This window comes from Neolamprologus brichardi, chromosome 5 (genome assembly GCF_056152115.1).
Source record: "Neolamprologus brichardi isolate AB-2024 chromosome 5, ASM5615211v1, whole genome shotgun sequence".
In the NCBI taxonomy this organism is placed as follows: Eukaryota; Metazoa; Chordata; class Actinopteri; order Cichliformes; family Cichlidae; genus Neolamprologus; species Neolamprologus brichardi.
In genome coordinates, this window is record NC_142108.1 from 21,224,625 (window position 1) to 21,245,803 (window position 21,179).

Below are 21,179 nucleotides of genomic sequence, written 5' to 3' on the forward strand. Positions count from 1 at the left end.
ATTAATAAGTGAAATTTTATGGCTCCTTCTCTGTCCAGCTTTGAACCTTCCACTTGACCTCTACTGGCTGTGACTCCAGACTATTTGATCATTAATAACACATGACATTACAGTACATCGTTCCTATATTTTATCACCTGTTTGGCATGTGTAATATTTCTAATCCAACTTTGACTTTTTACTTTCTAAATTACATTGTGTCAAGGCCATGTAAATCCACTTATATGCCTAAAAACAGCTATACAAATACTAAAGTTATAGTAAAAAAATGTGGTGGTATAAGATATGAAAAGCACATGTAAGCACATCTGTTTGACCTATTTTATAAAGGTAAAACAAAGTTTACCTGCACTGCTCCCTGATTATGATACAGGTGTAATTCTTGATTATCATTTTTGTGTTTTTTGTTTGTTTGTTTGTTTTGTTTTTGCAGCTTAGCATTTTTATTCAGATCTAATAGAGTAGGTTTGGATGTTTCACAGTTCAGTCCTTATTTTTCTTATACTGGGCCTCAGTGTAGCCCCTTAAGTCATCCCATGTTCTGATTGGCTTTTTCTTGTAAAACAGAGGGTTTGAACAGCGGGTAGGTGGGGCTTCTGTGCTCATAGACAGTTAGAGCCCAGACTACACACTCACATGCAGAGTATGCACTGCCTTGCCTTTCTCAAGCATAATTAATTTGCACAGTAGCACAGTTGTGTATGTGCCTTAAAAACGCTTTAATCTAAATAATCTAAATAATGCTGTTACAGATGTCCGAATTAAACCACAGACCTCTCAATATCCTAAACCAGGACCAACAAGAAGTGGTCAGCCTATAGGAAACTGTTGAATGTAAACAACAGTCATGCCCCCTTTCCCTCCATATGAAGGAAGGCGCAGCAAGCCTCTATCTGAGCCTGGTTTTGTAGTGCAAGCGCTGCTGCACCACTATCACTCATCTCAAAGCTGCAGTCCTCCTCTGAACTTGGGCTAGCAGCATTAGGGTAGATGGGTGGGGAAAAAGTGACAGAGAGAGAGAGGCATTGCTGGCTGGTCAGCTACATGTAACCCATCAGTGCTTTCTGTGTTGAGCATCAGAACAGCTAACATCTAACCTTATAGCACAGCTCTCTTATATGTGATTTCATCACCTAATTCACTTTTGGTTTTTATTTTACTACATGTTTAAAATGTCTTCACGCCAATATTTTTCAAAACAATGTTTGACACCTTTGGCTGTGCGGTAATACCTCTGTTTGACAGCCATCCTACCAGCTATGTAAATTAAATTTTTGCTACTGGAACATAAAAAATTGTATGCAATTGATAAAATTACTAGTCAAGTCTGATTTTAATAAAAGCTTAAAATTTTAACTTTTCACCTGGAACTTTTACTACCATCTTTGCTGATGTAGAGTTGCCCACTGATTGCTCTCATTATGTCTCTGGCTTAGATAAATTTAAAGTAACTGATTGCTCACAGGGAATACTTGTAAATACCTTGACTTCATTATTTGATACTTTGGCCATGTTTAATTTGAGCATCCACCAATGGAACAGGATATATAACAGGAAATAACATAGCATAACAGGCCTACTTTAAATCCTGTATGAGTTTTTTTGCATGTGGTAGAGTCACCTTGCTTCTGTTTTATGACTGGCAGTGACATTTCAAGAACTTGTTTATCAAGCCACCTAGAGAGTGAAATGTGTCCTGACTGGCCCAAGACTCCTGGAGTGATGGATGTTTGGTGCTGCTTTTTGTAAAAGTACTTTGTCATATTTTGCTAATGAAGGAATAATCCGCTTTATCTGTTTGTATGGGAGCTGCAGTGCTAGTGATGAAACAAATATGTGCATGTTCTAGTTGATTTGGAAACTTAAGAATTTACACTGGAATTTCTCTTGAATACTATTATTTGGTGTCTGGGTTTATCTTTGCTATTTTTTCTTAAGGTATTGACTAGATTAGGTCATCTTAATTATTTGTTAGTATACATGTTTTCATAGACCTTGGATCTTGTTTGCATTAAATCGAGATATTGGATGTCCTGCTCTAGGTGGAATTATTTTTAGTTGTTCCAGAGGTCAGGGTGACTCCCGCGAGTGATTCTGGGAGGGTTTATCCATCAGGTGACTGCTACTTTCTTTAAATCTGTCTGTAGTGTTGATACAAACTGGTGTCATGCGTTGACCTGCTGACTGGTTAAGTGGTTGTTGTGCCTGCAGGGCTAGCTGCCAGCTGATGGTTTGTACTGTTTTTGGAAGCTAAGAGCAAAGTAAAATCCAAACGGAGTAGCATAACGTTTGTTTAGCTGACACTACTAATGGATGAAAAGGGACACGAAGAGAGAACAGACGTAGAAGGATAAAGGGATGCAGTGTTTTCCTGAGAAGTGCTCTGATGGTGGGTGGAGGTATTGCAGGAATGCTGGTGGTCCAGCTTCTGGTTTAAAAAGTGCTTCATTCATATGATGATGATGTGCAGATTCGGGGGGGGGGGGGGCAGAGAGAAACTGTTCTAGAGATCAGTCCTTTTGAATGTTCATTATTACTGTTTTGTTGTTTGTCTTGGTGATTGTGGACCAGCACTGTCAAAATTGGTACAAACAAACAACAAAACGCAACACATGGCTATTTTTCCAAGAAATCCCAACAAAGCAGGTGGATGACTCAATACAACACAAACATATATACCTGCATGTTATTAAACAAATATTATATTTGACAAACATTATTTCCATTTTCTACTTGAGTTTCTTGACCCTTTAGAAGAGATTGCAGAACTGTAGTTGAAAAGACAGTAGCTCATCCTGCTCTGTGGTATTTGAGTTTGCAGACTGATTAAACTGGGAAAGAATTCCTTCTCTCATACTGGTATGCATGGAAGAAATCTCAGCTCATATCCACAGTGCGTCACTCTGGAATCTTCTTTGTTGTGTCTTCATTTCAGAATGTTAAATCAGATAAAATGTCCAATCAACAAACTTAAATTCAGCCTTAAAACAGCCAGCTGGTCTGTTTTCTCCTCTCAGTGACCTGGTAATAAACTAATGGCTCATTCACTCACGCATTTGTTCTTAGTTAATAGTTAGCCACTTATTAGTCATTATGGAAAGTTTTCAGGACAGTGAAATGGATGATGGCCAGTGTGGCTGATGCCTCACAGACTGCTTTGATTACTTCTGGGTAGATGCATGACGATATCAGAAATTTGATCCCAGTACTTCCTAAATTTGAATACCAAATTTAATCAAAGAAAGACTCAAAGTAGACACTACTTAGGAGTGTGCAAGTGAATACATAGTATTACAACATTCAGCCCAAGTAACCTCTTGTGTTATTTTCAAGAAAAAGACTGAAGGAGTAAAAATGGCGCTGTGACAGTATAATGTGAAGCTGGAGCTGGTTGACACATAAATGGTGAATGATTCATTTTAGGATTGTTTAAAAACAACAACAAAAAAACAACCTTTAATAGATCAGCAACACGGTGCACATCGGAGCATCCTGGTTCGTAACCAGATGACCCCCACAGATGCATGGATGTAAAGGGGGGACAAAGGTTTACTAAGATTTATTTCAAAGATTTAGTGACATAATTATTTTGCAGATTTAGATTTTTAACATAGTGGCATTAGTATAGTGGCCCTATGGTGTAGTGTTTAACACATTTGCCTTGTACACAAAAGGTTCCTGGTTTGAGAACAAGATACAAACAACTGAGTGTTATCTTCTGAGGGGCAAAGAGTGTAAAGATCGAAATGCAACCCCTTGTGAATAAAGGAGGAGCCAAAAGCAGTTCTACGTTCCTCACTTTACCCGCCACTTCCCACATGTGGGATTGTGGCATTTTATATTGATATAAAACTTTTTTTGGCATATTTTTTTTTCTTCTTCATGAAACTCTTGCTGCGATTTTCTTTTTCTCCCTGCTGTGCTGTTGTCTCTGTGTATATGATTTTGGCACCGTTTTACTCACCATGTCTGCTTCTTGTGTGCTCTGCTTTATTGTTACTTCCTGGTTGTGTGACGTGTTGTAATATATGTTGTGAAACAAGTCCACGTCTCAGGTGCTCTATGAGAAATCAGGCATCACAGTCAGCAGACTGAACTCGCTGTCTGCAGCTCACAGGTGGATGATGTCATGGTTTCTCTGTGTATGTGCGTGAGAATGTAAGTCTGCGAGAGCCATATGTGACGCATAGTGTGTGTGTGTGTGTGTGTGGTGTTGCTGGGTGAAAAGCTCTATAGTTAGGTCCCTCCCTCCCCATCTCCAGGTTACCATGGGGACAGAAGGTAACTGTGTGTGTGTGTGTGTGTGTGTGTGTGTGTGTGTGTGTGTGTGTGTGTGTGTGTGTGTTAGTGTATAGCTATCATGAGCTGTGAATTGCTAGCTTTTCGTTGCACACTGCAGTGGGATAAACAGCGAAGTGAGCCAGTCAGCCTCAGCCTCTCTCTCTCTCCGTGGCTTGTTTTTTGCTGTTTCCTCCTTCAGTCCCTCCTTCCTCTCTCTCTGGTAGGACAGAGCGTTTCAAGTCATGACGGAGAGCTGAAAGCTGATGAATGAAACTCCTGGAACAACAGGCAAAAAGGCCCCGGGCATCCAGATCAGATCATTATCTGTGTGTGTGTTTGTGTGTGTGTGTAATTTTTGCTGTGTCTGTGTTACCTTTATCTGTGTGTGCTCGTTTGTGTTTCAATTTTAGCTGTTAATATCTGTGTTTGCTCTAATTTGTGTTTTGTTTTGACTGGTTGTTTCCTGTCTGATATCAATCAAGATATACTGCATGGGTTTCCTGAATCATATGAACGAATATGATTTTGGCTTCTTGTTTATGGTTTACCATCATGGGTGTTCTCTGTGTATATAGACTGTATATAAAAGATGGATAACAGGGAGAAGCCTGAATTTTTTCAAAACATCGACCTCTGCTTGTCACAAACCCTCGCTTGTGACATCTGATTATAAAATGCCAAAATGGTGATGATGAAAACAGTCATCTTAAAGCTTTGATACAGGACTGCGGGAGTCACTGGGTGATTTCAGAGTAGCTATGTCTGTCTGTTTGTGGGCCTGGTGGGTGTCAACCTGCACGATTTATAAGGCGTGTGGTCTAAAGTATGACGTTTTTGTAATGGTCAGCAGAGGATGACATCTCTGATTTGTGAAAGACATGAGATATGAGCCTCCAAACTTTTTTGCCCTTCAAGATAGGGCTGTGCGATATGACAAAAATCTCATATCCCGATATAAGACATTTATTGTCCTGACAACAATATAAATCACAAAAATGTAATATTTTCTGTAAATTCTGTGAATCTCGGGGAACTCGATTTGCGTGAAGTTTTTCTTGTCATCCGTAAACTCTCTGCATACTCTTTCCCGTGATTCAGTTAATTTTAAAAAGTCTCAGCAGGATCTTGAGCTTTATTGCGAAAGGTTTACGTGGAAAACAAACAAGCAGACTTGTTACCTTGTTTTACCGTCATTATTGCTAACGACAACACGTAAAAACAGGCGCTTGTCCGTCCATAGTGTGGTTTTATTAAATATAAGAGAAAGAGAGAACTTTAAGAAATTAATAAAGCCACTACAGTGACCATCAAAACAATGAAAAAATATTGCTGTAAACAGTTTATTTTACGACACCACAAAACAAACGATAGACGTTTTTATATCGTCATCCAATATATTTCGTTATATCGAACATCCCTACTTCAGGGGCAAAAAATCTGTAATCAATGTGCATGGATGCAAATCGGTTGATATTAGAGATGGCACAATACCACTTTTTTATGTCCGATACTGATATCATAAATTTGGATATCTGCCGATACCGATATGAATCCGATATGGTGTATTTTTTAATCAATAAAACTGTTTTTAAAATATTTTGCTGCATTTTGTATAAGTTCATACTCAAGTTTTAAAAAACAAAACACTAAAGCTATTCTGTTATACCTGTATGTGTGTGTGTGTATATATATATATATATATATATATATATATATATATATATATATATATATATATATATATATATATATATATATATATATATATATATATATATATTAAAAAAAAAATACACTGCACCCAAAATATTTCATAGTTCAGCAATATTGATCAATCTAATAAACTTAAGCCTACACCATCCTCCCTATTCTGGTATTTTAAAGAGTACTTAGGTTGTTTAATATTTCCGCTAACTAATAGGGTTGTCACCCCCCCCCCCCCCCCCCCAAAAAAAAAAAAAAAAAAAAAAAAAAAAAAAATAGGGAACTCTCCCCCCCCCCCACCCCCCGCCTTGTGATGCTTAATCGACGTAATCAACTTTAATTTAATGCACATGTAAAATAAAAAAATAGATATTAAAAAAAAATGCACAGAAATCAATTATTTTTCTACAATAATTAAATAGACTCAACATCTTTCAACAGAATTGCAGACTGCACAGATGGTACCTTCCCAAAGGAAAAAGTACTATAGCTTACTAGGGTATATATTAGACTTAATAGTTACTATATTCAGTAATAGACTTCTATACATTTTACATCAGATTAAAACTTTGGGTGTAAGATTCAGATAATTATTTATCAAAAGCTAGACATTTTAAATGAGAATAAGAAAGAAAAGTATTTCTTTGTGCCCCCCCTTTCCCTGTTAACGCCCTTCCTGCCCCCCTGGCCAAACCTTGCTAGACCCGCCCCTGCACAGTTACCAGCCGTCAGCTACGTAGAAAAGGATCCTGGTGTAGAAAGTAATATTAAATAAATTCTAACGACAGCTTATCAAGCTTAAACATGCTGCTTTTGTTCAGCCGCTGGTTTCCTCTTTCTGGTGCAAAGTGGGCCAGAAACAAACAAGAGAGACGGGACTCGCGACAGAAAAGCCGATCAGCTGATCATTGATCAGTTTCATGATTGAAGTAGCAGCAGGAGAGAATGAGAGGCAGTCATAAGCTTAACGTGGGAATGCTTTACGAACATTCAGAGATGAACTTACACACTTGCTTTACTTCTCTCTGGGATAACTTTCTCAGAGATGAAATTCCGGTTTGGTAGCGAGGCTCCAAATGCTTAACCAGACCGCCACGAGGTCTCGCACGCCACAGCTGCTTTACCACGTGACGCATACTGCTCCGACGTGCTAAGGTTATAAAGCTGAGTTCCGCCATGTCGCAAGTTTTGTGAGGTGCTTTTGTGATATTTAATGGATCGGATTACATTTTTTATTTCTCTCCGATAGCCGATCCAGTAATTTAGGTCGGTATCGGACCGACACGTAATGTCGGATCGGTCCATCTCTAGTTTATATGACATCTGGTCTGATGAAAATTGTGTCCTGACTATTTCACAAAGTACCGTGAGACTTACTAAACACAACATGCTATTGGCTGTGGTTCCCATTACACTCTACTTTGTGATTGACATACAAGAATCTAGTGTCCCTCACTCTTCACCTCTGGTTTAAAACAAAAAGATGTTGATGGCAAATAATGCTCATCGTGAGGTTTTACAGTGGAAATTTACAAACCAAGACGAGTTCATCTTACTCACCTGAAAAATAAAACCTTGTACCTATGCCTCACCAGGGTTATCTCTGGGTAGATGCTGTGCTTGTACCATATTTTTCGGACTATAAGGTGCACTTATAATGCTTTAATTTTCTCAAAAATCGACAGTGCGCCTTTTAATCCGGTGCACCTTATGTATGAATCCTGGTTGTTCTTACTGACCTCGAACCAATTTTATGTGGTACACGGCGCTCGCTAGTTTCCACCTAAACATGATTTCTGAAAAAATTTAAACGTACAGCACTGCTACCACTTCCAACATAAATGAAGACAGAAAACTAAGCAGGAGTGTATTTTGTAGGGTTACTGAAGTTGGGCTAGCTGGTATGTAATGATGTGCTACGTGATCGCTAGTGACACATCTATGTTAGCATAACATAAACACAGTGAAGCTGCAGGATGAACGCTAACTTCTTTCTAGTCAATAAAAGTTGACGCGAAGGTTCCCAATGGTAAGGGACAAATGCAATCGCATTGCAGGATGCTGTAAACGGTAGGGGTGCAACAATACACAAAATTCACGGTTCGGTTCGGTTCGATACTTTGGTGTCACGGTTCGATATTTTTTCGATACACAAAATGTTCATGCCTTTTTATTAATTTGTCATTTATTAAATTTTCACGGCACATTCTGCACCACCTCTCTGTGCGTTCATCATTTGTTTGAAGCCAGCTCACCTCCTGCAACCACTTTTCCGAGAATACGCGCTTCTTTTGTGGTTCGGACTCCTGACATTTCTTTGGAGGTGGAGGAACACCAAAGTAATTGCTTAAAGGAGCTTCTTCGACATCTTTAAGAGTTCTAAACAAATGTCTGTCCTCCTCCTGAAAATCTTATGTATGCAAACATGCGTTGCAACTTCTTATCTTGTGCGCGTTTTTTATTTTGACAGCGAATGCGCACCTGCGGACCACTAATGTGTAGACCTGGTTATTTAGCTCGTCATATTGCAGCCACAGAAATTCTTTTGTCCATGAAACCATAAAGCTGCACGTTCTTTTTGCCTTATAGTCTAATTTGTCATAACTTTTCCGTTTTGTGGTAAGCTTTTCTTTGGCTGTCACTTCTTCACCCTGACCTGTCTTATTTGGCTCAGCAGAACTAAAATATATATCCTGCTGCTTTTACACACGCACTCACATAACGGTCAGCGATTCTCTGCGCGATCAACCTCTCACATGTTTAAGCTTGCTGCGGGAGATTTCACTTGTCATGTTTGCATAGTAAGCTAACGATTGATAAGACGATGTCAGAGGAATTGGTGCGCAAATTATCATCACTCACCAATCAGTGCTGTCGCTCTCTATACACAGTTCGCGCGATTGCAAAGTGAAAGCAAAAAACAAGCGCAAATTCAAACGCGATTTCAATATGTCACATATTGACAGTGGCTCACCGATGCCAATGACATAATTACCCAGCTACATTTCTGAAAGAATGCAAAAGCATTGACATATATTTTTCCTTCCTACGATAGGCCGACGAGCAGAGCAGGGCAGCCCGACTGGAAAAATCGCTAGCCCCGGGACGTCGGGCTAGCGATTTTGCGAGCCCTGTATCTGATTGAGGAATCACTCATCTTTGGAAAAGAGAGTTTATTACAGAGAAATGGCTCTTTCCAAAATAAAAGTTATACTATACGCTTCTTCTGGGCTATATTCTCAGCAGCATATTAAACATATCAGGTCCCCATAAGGAGAATCATGTGCTAACAGCTGTCTAAATGACTCGGGTAAAGTTTGTATGCGTGCTTGTTGTTTTTGTCTGCTTCCACTTGTCTTTGCACTAGGATGCTATCGGGTAAATGTGCAGTCATATTCGTTGTGTTCCCACTAGTGCTGTCAGCCTTAATCTGAAATGAGGTTAAGGCCACAACACGGCAAATCTCCGTTAACGAGCTACCGCGGATTGCCCCGTGTGTGGGGGTGGACAGCGTCAACACGTTAACGAGCTAACTGCGCTAACACACTAGTTCCCACTCATGTAATTGAGCATTGCGTGGCACATCTGACATACTGTTTTACTTTAGTCCATGACACGCTTACCTTCAGGGTCATACATCACATGAAGACCAAAATAGTTCCAGACGCCAGATCTGAATGAGGGTGGGGGAGGTTCAATTTGCCATGTTGCAACGAGCTTAACTTCTGTCTAGCTAGCTTGCCCTGCGCTCAGTGAATCTGTGTTCGACTACTCCGCCTAGGCTGCACTGTGGAGCGCAGATCCACTGAGCGCTCAACACAGACAGCACCGTCAGAAGGAAAGTTGATAAAATAAATTAAAAATGTTGTATTGTTCGATACATATGCGTACCGAACCGAAAGCACTGTATCGAACGGTTCAATATCGATACGAGTATCGTTGCACCCCTAGTAAACGGACCAAACTTCAGTCAGGAGAACAACTGAGATAATCCATCCACATTATGAGGTTAGTCATTAATAATCTGCAACAACATGGGAATAGAGCAGCTGTGAGAGAATTCAACATTAATGAATCAATGGTACGGAAGTGGAGGAAGCAAGAAGAATGGGTTGAGTAAAGGTTGACTTATCTGACTGTTTTGTTTCCCTTAATGTGCCTTATAATCCGGTGCGCCTTATAGTCTGAAAAATACGGTAATACAACATTGTAAAATCTGTGTATTACAAGAAGGTAGACTGCAGCCATCGATGGTGACAGGTGGCTCTGTAACCGTGAGGCTATGTTGTGGTTGGGTGACATGAATAATTAGGTAAACAAAGCAGAATATTTTTTTTGGTGCCGTCTAACCCCACGTTGCTCCACGGGAGTTCATGTCAAGAGTTTCAGTTTTATGTTCTGGTGAAATTCATTGGACGGGGGTCAGTTCATTTTGTGTGTGTTTTTGGTTTCTTTGTGTTTTTTGGATACACCAAGTATTTAGCTTTGTATTGTACATGTTTTTATCAGTTTGAGGCCTGGTCATTTGTAGTGCATTTTTATTTTATATTGGTTGTTTTTGTTGGTGAATAGCAAACAGTGTCCAGGTTCCAGAAGGTGTAGTTGGTAACATGTTAAATCCTTTCACTGGTGAAAACAAGGAAATAGTTTATGCAGACATTTCTTTTCCAAAAATATACTATTTAATTGGCTTTGATTACTAATAAATACTTAATATTTGTTTGACAATATGAAAATCATACTACCAAAAGGTTGTGAAATATAATTTCTGCCATTATGAGCCATAGCTTCATATTTCCTGTTATAATTTATTTCTCTCTTTTAATCTGGGGATCTATTTTAACTCGACTCTTCTTCAATTTAGAGTTTTCTGTTCATGTGTGTTTATAAGTGTCAGTTTTCTTCACATGGTTGTGACCTGTTGTTTTGCATGTTTCAGTTCTACCTGCAGGACACTAAAAGCAGCAATGGGACATTCATCAACAGCCAGAGGTTGAGTCGTGGCTCGGAGGAGAGTCCGCCCTGTGAGGTCCTCTCCGGCGACATCATCCAGTTTGGCGTCGACGTCACTGAGAACACACGCAAAGGTACAAAGATCACATGTGGAACATGATGACATACAGTGATGTATTATGGGGCAAAGCACATATATTTTATGCTTCTCAGTCAGCATAAATATTGGACAGAGGATTTTTCCTTACTCTTATAGTTAATAATGCACACATGTCAAGTAATCACACTTGACTAACCTTCAAGGATGGCTCTGGGCTCATTTATCTTTGGTCATGTGAGCTAATGCATACATAGACACCAGAGAGCGCATATTAAGGTCAGATTTTCAGCTCTACTTAAGCCATTTTCATACTGGAGTTCCAACAGGCATTAAACCGGCACACGAGACTTCTGTCAGAGGTTATGAAAAAAAGACTGATCTGTGCCTTTTTACAGATTTTAGAAGATTATATCAAGTTAAATTATATAATAAAAAATATACAGTTTGTTTTACCAGAAGAGACTCATAACTACTTTAATTCATCAGCAATATGAAAATAAGTCACTAGGGTCTAGAAACACGTTTTTGTTTTCACATCCTGGATTTGCGCCAGTGCATAACAAGCCAGATAGCTTTAGAGAAGTGTGTTCTAGGAACTGTTGTTATGCATTAAAAAAATAAGCAAAACAACAAAAAGCGGTGTCTAAACAAATTTAGTCTCTGAATACTGGAAATAGGATATATATTTATTCTATTAACACTACCCCTTCACAACAATAGTTGTCTTAAGTTGCTTTGTACTATAAGAACCCCATCAATTATGAGAAAGAGAATACCAACAATCAAATGATCCCCTACAAGAGCGAGGAGGAAAAAATCTCTTTTAACAGGAAGAGACCTCAAACAGAACCAGACTCGGGGAGGGGCAGGATCTTCCGTGGCCAGTTGTGGGGTGAGAGGAGGGAAAAGAGAAAACAGACAAGAATAGAGATGATAGTGGCATGTTACCGTACAGTTAGTGAAAAGATGGGAGTAAAGAAGAAATGCTCAGTGCATCATGGGAAGTCCCCCAGCCACCTGAGCCTGTCACATAACTAAGACATGGTTCAGGACGACCTGATCGAACTAACCCTAACCAGAAAGAAAGGTTACACACAAGCCCTTTAAAGCAGAGATGGTGTCTGTCTCCTGATGGACAGCTTGGAGCGGGTTCCACAGGAGATCCTGACAGCTGAAGGCTCTGCCTCCCATTTGACTTTTAGGAACTCTAGGAACCGCAGATAAACCTACAGTCTGAGAGACAAGTGATCTATTGATATACTATCATACTATACGGTCTTTAAAGCATGATGGGGCCTGATTATTGAGGAATTTCTATGTGAGGCAGAGGATTTTAAATTCAGTTCTGGACTTAACAGTGAGCCAGTAAAGTAAAGAGAAGCCAATATGGGAGAAATATGATCTCTCCTTCTAGTCCCTGTTAGTACTCTCACTGCAGCATTTTGGATCAGCTAAAGGCTTTTCAGGGAGCTTTTAGAACAGCCTTATAATAATGTTTTCCCTATTATCAAAAATAAGTAAAATCCCAGTCCCTCCATGTGACTCCCTCTTTTCTGTCCATCTGTGTGCCTCTGCACACAGTCAGCTCACATGCTGATCCAGGCACTACAGCACGTGTGCTTTTATTTAGCTCAAAACAAACCACTTCTTTGTTGTGACACACAGGACACAAGCTTGACCTGGTAGCAGTTACTGTTTATGGCAATATTTTTTTTACCGTTTTGATGGACACTGTAGTGGCTATATTAATTTCTTAAAGTTCTCTCTTTTTCTTATATTTAATATAACCACACTACGGACAGACAAAGCGCCTGTTTTTGTAAATATGTAAGAAAAATTGTGTATGTTTCTGTTCTGTGTCCTGTGTACTGTTTGTTGTATATGTGTCTTTCTGGCTGCTGTTACAACCAAATTTTCCCTTGTGGGACAATTAAAGGATTATTCTATTCTACACGTTGTCGTTAGCAACAGCGATGGCAAAACCATCGCGTGTCTGCTTGTTTATTTTCCACATAAACCTTTCAGAATAAAGCTCAAGATCCTGTTGAGACTTTTCAAAATAAACTGAATCACGTGAAAGAGTATGCAGAGTGTTTACGGATGAGAAGCAAAAAAGTGCCGTCAGGTGCTAAAAAATAAACCTTAGACTCAAACGTTAAAACAAGCTTTTTCTTCGCAGCACGCCATGTAATAAATACTCACAAAGAAAATGGCGGCCATTACAACTAAGATCTAAAAATGTGTAGTTTCATGCATTGGTTAAAACATTCGACTCCATGTACACAACACCCAGCTGGAAACACTTCACGCAAGTCAAGCTGCCCGAGATTCACAGAATTTTCAGAAAATGTAAAATTTATTTATATCGTTATCGGGATATGAGAGTTTGGTCATATCGAACAGCCCCGGAACGAAGCAACATACGCTCAAATACTCAGGCACTGACTCCCCATGTGTTTGACAATCTGTGGAATAACCTTCGACAGGGCTGAAGGTAGTGGTAATACAACAGCGCTGCAGCTACTGGTGAAAAAATTGCCTTTTACTCGTGAGCTACTGGTGATTACTCTTGAACCATACCTAATTATAACAGTTGCGGAGTAATTGTACACCCCCACATCAGAAAACCTTCAATAATATGAAATTTGATACCTCATAGGATTTGTTAATATGGGCCAGAAAGGCAGAAATCATTTCCTCAAAAATTATGAACTTTGACACATAGTCAGCCCGGGCTGCATGTTTGACATGGATTCTCTAGAGTCTCTATATTCGCTGATGAGCCAGGACTTTGTATATGTAAACATTCTGCTCTGTTTTATTTTGTTTTCTTCATATTGAAGTGTCTTTTCTCTTTTTGTCTGCAGTCACCCATGGCTGCATCGTGTCAACAATCAAACTCTTCCTACCTGATGGGATGGAGGCACGCCGACGAAGCGAGTAAGCACCACTCACATTGATCCATGAAGATTTGTTTATCTAGTAATAACAGACTAAAATTGGGATTTATTGCTGCTCATTAAAGCAACAGTATACTGATCCAGACTTAACCAGATGTTGTTGCCGATTTAATGGTTGTCTGGTTAAGGTTAGATGCTTTCACACACATACACACACACCCAATTTCTGCTTGTGTAGTGATGTGATTATTATCAGTCTAGTTGATGATGAGGGCAGTTAATGAGCTGAGGATAAGGGTCTGCGAGTGTGTGTTAATAATTCTGGCCTGTGTAATAACCTTTTGAATCAACTGTTCATTTGAGTTTTAGGGTCCCCCCCCCCCCCCCCCCCCCCTATTTTTCTTATATTGACTCATGCTGAGTGTTTACATGTCTCTTTGCCTTTCTTTGTGTGTGTTTGTGTTAAATGGGCTGTAGCTGACCAGCTGCCGACCCAGCATGGAACTTCCTACTGTACTCAGAGTCCCAATTGCGTGTCTGTGTGTTTGTAATTGGCTGGACGTGTGCATTAGTGTTACTGGGGCTCAGTGCTGTGTTGGGCAGTGCCATATGCTGCCATGCTGCTCAGCTTCCAGTCTGGTAAACCCATCAGCCACGCTGACCGGAGTCCTGGGTCTGGTTTGTTCATGCTGTCTGTGCTAGAAAACAAAAAGCTGGTTTGCAAAACTAAAGGACACCAAGAATTAGTTGTTAACAGTATGAAAACATTCACAAATAATTCAAACAAGCCCAATCTAATGATCGACTATTGTTCCTAAAAATGTGTGTGTTTGAGATTGTAACTGTTAATCACGTTCTTCAGGAATCAAACTGTATTTTACATGTTGCTAAAATATGCGGCACTGTCATGTTGTCACACGTGCAAGACTTTAAGATTAGTTTGCCAAGTCTAGCTAATGTTAGCAGTGCTAGCACTTCCTTCCACACACAGGACCGGAAAACACTGCTGTGGTCGAGTGGTTTTATTTCAGTTTGCTCTGACATGTTGCCTATTTAAAACTTCTTGTCACTGAAAGAGAGGGGCTCCTGCCTTGTGCCATGTGGCTGCATAACATCTCACCTCTGGTAGTTAACTGGTTTTCTACTTAGTATAATATAAATATTTTGTTTAAGTAACCACGTAGCATTACTACTGACAACTACTGAAATCAACAATGTTTAAATCTCTAGATGACAGGCCACACACTTCTCTAATGAATAAATCTGAGGTCTTGGGATCCATTTAGAGCTTACTTTGACTGTTTATCCAAATTTGGACATTGTGTGATACATTTTTCCCAACCTGGAAATACGGCTTTTCATTTACAACTGCTTTTTGTCACAAACAAAGCTTCACGAAGTGAAGATTCTGATGCACAACTAGGAAGTGAAATCAATAAGAATTGGAATATAAAAATAAACTGGATGAAATAATCCATTAAGACATTGGTGAGACATCAGATATTAGTTGCCAGGATTCTGATCTGAAATTATGAGTAAGTTTGCTTTTTGAACAAGTGATCATCAGTCACTTTCTGGTTTCTAGTATGTCTTTGCACAGGAACAAAATCATTTCAGTCTCTGTAATTTTTTCCCTTGTCTCTCTGTCACTGCAGATGTGTGGTATTTTAGTAGTGAGTTGTGATGAATTGTTACGACCCCCTCTGCTAGGCGGCAGGAGGGGAGTAACATACACAAGCCCCCACACGAAAACTGAGTAAAATAAAAGGGCCGTAACAGAATTGTGCTGGTTTATTTTCAGATGTGCAGGTTTGGATTGTAGTTCAGCACAGGTTTAAGAAGTCCGTCAATTAACACCAACCGTAGTATTTTATCCACATGGTCAATAATGCATGAAAGTGAATGGTGCTTACCTGAGATCTAAAGAAGCGTAGACCTCCAACATGTTCTGTGGGGAAACAACTGTAGTCTCTAGTTTGACCTTTGACCTTCAGCATCTGTTATTATATCCACATGGGAATATTAGGGGTTTGTTGTGTTGGTTTTTGTCTTTTGCCCTTTATCACCGTTCCTCTCCCCCGCTGTTTTTCTTTCCCTACATCTCTTTCTTTCTCCCTTTTCTATCCCCCAGTCATGTCTGTCCCATGTGTAGCAAGTGAAAATAAAATAAACAATAAAAGCAAAGGTGAATCAAATAGACCAATATGGCAAGGCCGGGATGGTCCATTTGGTAAAGTAAATCAGTTGGGCATCTTTCTTTGCCTTTTTAGACAATAATTCTGATGGCAAAAGAACCAAACGGGACAGGCGGAAAAACAAAACAAAAACAAAACAAACAATTACGGCATCATAGACTTACAGAGCAATGATGCTACCTTCAGGACCACATTTGACATTTTTTTACCTTTTCCTTTAATCAAACAGCTCTTCTTATTTAACTAACAGTTGGACTCTGTCTCTAGAGTGCTGCTGAAGGGGAGGGATGTCAGAAGATTTATTAATAGCTGAAGAATGTCTCAGCTCCCTGGTATTAGAATTAGCTTTCTGGAGATCTGCCTACAGCTTTATAAAGATGGTTACTGTGTTTGCAATTTTACATTAAACCAAAGCTGGGTCTTTGAAAACTTTGATAGTGACAAATGTCCACAAGAAAGAAATTAATTAAATGGAAAGAAGGCAAATTACACTTTTTATATAGCAGCACGTTTAGAACGAAATTTCAATAAAAAAAAACAAAGAACTATGCTTCAATTTTATTTTATGAACATCTTTATCTATATAATGAACTCCACTCTCCTTATAACCCTTTAAAGATACTCCCCAAACTGAACCATTTTCAGATTTACATCTTTATTTAATATCCCCTTTCTCCACATTGACACTGCGTTTCTAATTTCAAACAACCACTAAATAAACATTAATAAAAATTATTTAGTAATGTGAAAACTTTGTTTACATAATCTGTGCTAGACTTTTCCCACAGTGATGTAAATTAGTGTTGTTGACAAATAAAGTCGTTTTGATAACTGACAATGTCATTATTATATGATATAAAACGTGTGAGGCACAGGACTGGACTTTGTGCTTCCCCATAAGTATTTTTCAGCAGTATCCATTTCCACATACTGATAACTATTTAGCCGTCATCTCTTACTCTAAATATTTTCTCTATAATATTAAATACTTTTTATAGATCAATGAAAATGTATTGAGTTTTAATGCTGTTTGATGCTCAGAAGTCTCCATAAAGTCCTCTGAACAGCACAGCTCCCTGGAGCCCCTTTGATTATAGTTCATGTAAAATAGGAGGTAACAACGTGGGAGTGTTTCCATATTATTCAGTCTTCCATCTAATCTAAAACACCTGTTGTGACCTCACTGGATGACTTGTTGCCAGAAATGTTTGTAAGTGAGGATCAGCAGTTTTCTGCCTTTGTGAAGTCATTTTTTCCCACAATATTGTTTATGTGGTGAGACACAGAAAAACACATACAGATCCAAAGAATAAATTCGAGCAAGTTGTGTGTTAGTGTTCCTGCATTGCTCTGTTCAACTACTTCTTTAAAATAATGAAAGTTAATTTTATAAGGTAAACATTGAGCTATGAATTATTAAAGTCTGGCCTGTGCATGCGTCTCGTGTCATTCTTTTGATCACAACAATAGTACTTCTTTGTCTCCCCTATCAGTCTGTTACTGCTGTCCGTATTTCCGTAAAACACTCACGCATACTTGTGGTCATGTGGTTAATGGGGGTGTTTCATTTTCAGATTCACTGCTCTTCCAGCCAGGTGAGCAGGACAATAAAATGTCAGCTCAAAAATATGTTGGGATTAAAGATGATAAATCAGTTGCCAAGGGACTTATCCAGGCTACCTTTGACCTCCCACAAGATGATAAAGGTAGTGAAGAGTCATAGTTGCAGCAGAGAGGAGTGTTTCCTCACAGTGAGTGCCAGGAGGGGTGGAGCTACAGTACCTTGCACAAGTTAAAGGAAGAAACTCAGCTGTTTGTTCAGAGGGGAGGAGTGGAGAGACGAAGAAAGCAAGTTAGTCTTAGACTTCATGCGCTCCGTGGAAAAGTAGAGAAGAATCAGCTGCTTCCTCTGAAACCAGAAGAGAAATGAAGTAAAAGTTAGAAGCTGTGGAGGGGGGCAGGCATTTCTCAGAATAGTCAGGGTGAGGTAGAAGCTGAAAGGTGAACTTTGGCCTGTGACAAATCACTACCTGACGTACGAGGAGAATACCTCACAGGTAAGGTCTTTGAGGTCCAGAATTTCAGGCAGGTTTCTGGGCAACAGTGGTCGGACTGTTTTCATGCTTTTGATGTTTACAGAGCTTTAAAGTCAAATAGTACCATGACCTAAAGTTTGTGACTAAACAACAGTGTGTCGCTGCAGCTGCTGATTGTATCTGTTCAGTGTTTCTCATTGAATTTCTGTATGTGGTGGTGACAGGGGAAGTGGCTCTCTGTGTGACCGTTCAACCAACCTGTGCTTTCTTTTATAAATTAATGAATAATAGTTTATATTGTTTGTGACAGTTATTAATTAGATGCATCTTTGATTTCTCAGCTCGTAGACAGACTTCAGATCCACCATCTTGGTCTGCGGGTAGCATTGTTTTATGTTGTTTTGTTAATGATCTCAGCGCACACGAACCAGTTCTCCACTTGATGCTAGTTGTGGTTGGGATAGGCAGCAAGGACAAGAAATACAGTTACCAGCTGCAGTTTGAGGTGATGAAGGTGGAGCCCTTCCGAATACATATTATACCTGGGAACCACAGGCATTTAAAGTCTGTGTGTGTAAAAAGTAATTGGTGGAAACTAAAACTAGCTTTGCAAAATATTAAAATTCAGTGAAGTCTTAGCTGTTCCTGATGTGTGGATGCCAGCATTGTTACAGAGTACTGGAACTGAAGTATTTTCTAGATGTTGTTAGTTTTAGTTCCATATTAACTCACATAGGAATGTTTGCTCTATAAATTTTAACATATGTGCAGCAAGACTTGTTGATTAAACTCTGGTCATTTTTTAAAAGACCGCTCAGGCTGTTGTTAAATGGATACTGAATGTTTGTGTGCAGTATTTTTATTTGTTTTACCACTCGAGATGAAATTGGACTATATGTTGCCAACAAAACTAAAATGAACTTGGAAGTTGGAAATCTAAAAAGGGATCTGATTGGTTGTTTGTTCAGGTCACTATTGGGTTTCTTAAAGCTTGATGTGGCAGCTGTGTAGAGAGCTTCTTTATACTTTTTTTATTCTTGGCATTTTACATTATTGCTTCAGAAACAACCTGCTCATTATCAAAAGTGTAATCTCTAAGGTTAATCTCCTGATGCTGTCCTCCTGATCTGGAATCCTTTTAAGCCAGTTGGAGGCCCAGAGTTTAAATTTATTGCCTGCACTTCCTGCGGTGAAACGCTGGTTAGGGGGACTGTATTGAGGCCAGGGGTTTAGTATTTTTAAATACTTTCCTGACGTTTTTTATGGTTAAAAAAAATGGGATTACCACTCCAATGTTTTTTTGTTTTTTTTTCTTCACTGACAGTGGAAATACATGGGTCTGGAAGCTCTACACCAGTGAGACATATCAAAAGGCCAGTGCAACAGAGATGAAGAGCAATATCAAACCTATTAGAGGTGGAAGAGAAATGTGCTGTCTGTAAAATACATTTTTTTTTCTAGCACTGAACCAAAGAAATCCACCTATCAACTATTTTGTCTTATAACCTTTTATGTAAATTGTTCCATCACATCTATGATAAGACTTGAGATAATCGTGGATGGATCCATCCCACTGATTGGCCCAAGTGAGCCGAGGATGATTTTGAGTTTTTGGTCAAGATAAAATGTCAGTTTTGTTATCCTGCAGCTGACTTGTTTATCTAGATAACATTTCGTAATGTTCAGTTCAAAGTCTTGTGTCACACGTCTCTATCCTATTTACTCCCACTTTGAGAATGTTATTAACTGGTGTTATTAACTGTTTTTAAACGTACAATTGTGTTGCTGCCGAATGTCTAATCAATGGATCCACCTCTAGTTTCAGCTTAAATAAATTCAAATAAATCTACAAACAAATCTACAAAATCCCCTTTAAAAGAAAAAAGGTGAACAAAAGATTGAGTTTTCAATAAAAGACTATACTTTAAATTGCGAGGACTGTTTTTATAGTATAATAAAATAGCACAATATTGACGAGAACATAAAGAAACAACAGAAAAGAAGGAATCAAGGAATCAAGCTTTTACGCTTCCTTTTTTCTTTGTTAAAAAAAAAAAAAAAAAAGTGTCCCGATAATAAATTAATTGTTAAAACTTTGATGTAAAAACAGTCTTTTGATCCAGAATTTCCCTCAACCACGTTTCTGTTTTTTTTTTTTTTAAATAGTCTGTGCTGCAGACATATTTTAGTAAGTAATAGATGACCAGGTAGAGCTATGTTTGTGACAGAATGAAGTGTTTTCCCACAGTGTTTTAAAAACATGTGAGTATGCTGCAGATGGAAACTACTGGCAGCCTTTTGCTGGACTGCATGCAAAACACTCAGCCTTTTTGTTTTCCTGTTGCTCTGCTCGACACTTTGTGTGTCCGTGTAGGCAGACTTGATGTTCTTGTGAGCCACAGTTGAAGATCTGTGAAATTAGATCATGTGATGGCGTAGATATTGTTCCATCTTTTTAAAAATGTGTTGCTTTGGAGCCATGCTGGTCTGGTCTGTGCAGGCAGTATTTGATGACTGGAAATGAGTAATTTTCTTGATGCAGTCAGAATTTGCTGTAAACAACTGCTGCAGAGCCTCCTGAATCCCCTGAACCGGCCTCTGATCCTTCCTTTTCTTTGTACAATGGAAATCATTTTTGTCCTGCATGTTTACTGTACTTTTCTTTATTTGCTCATAATTGCTTAATGAGGTTGTGATTAAGATATTTATCTAAATAGTGTATTTTTACTGTTCAGTCATGCTCTTTTTTTATAATTGTTTTTATGTTATTGAGCTATTTTTTCTATCAATATTTAGTTTAATGAGCTATTCGTCTTTCAGTTGTGGTGTTTTTGTTATGAGTTATTTGCTTTAGCTGCTGTGACATAATAATTTCCTAACTTTTTTGGATAAATAAAGTAAATTATATGAAATACAATTAAAAGAAATAAACAATACCAATGAAAGAAGAAAAGTTTAAAGTGATTGTTTTTCCTGGCATTGAGTGGATAGAAATCTTTTCTTGTTCTTT

At 38.8% G+C, this 21,179-nt stretch overlaps 1 protein-coding gene across 8 annotated transcripts in view; it reads left to right on the forward strand.

Moving 5' to 3' along the window:
- slmapa (sarcolemma associated protein a) overlaps positions 1-21,179 on the forward strand; it is an 80,213-nt gene that overhangs the window by 18,701 nt on the left and 40,333 nt on the right. For 7 of the 8 annotated variants that reach the window (XM_087840868.1, XM_087840867.1, XM_087840869.1 and 4 more), the window contains exons 2-3: positions 10,925-11,072; positions 13,906-13,978. In XM_087840868.1, coding sequence (XP_087696994.1) covers positions 10,925-11,072; positions 13,906-13,978 — 221 coding nt within the window. Of the gene's footprint in view, positions 1-10,924; positions 11,073-13,905; positions 13,979-17,862; positions 18,191-21,179 lie in introns of those variants that run through there. The other variant, XM_035904665.2, reaches the window with a different exon arrangement.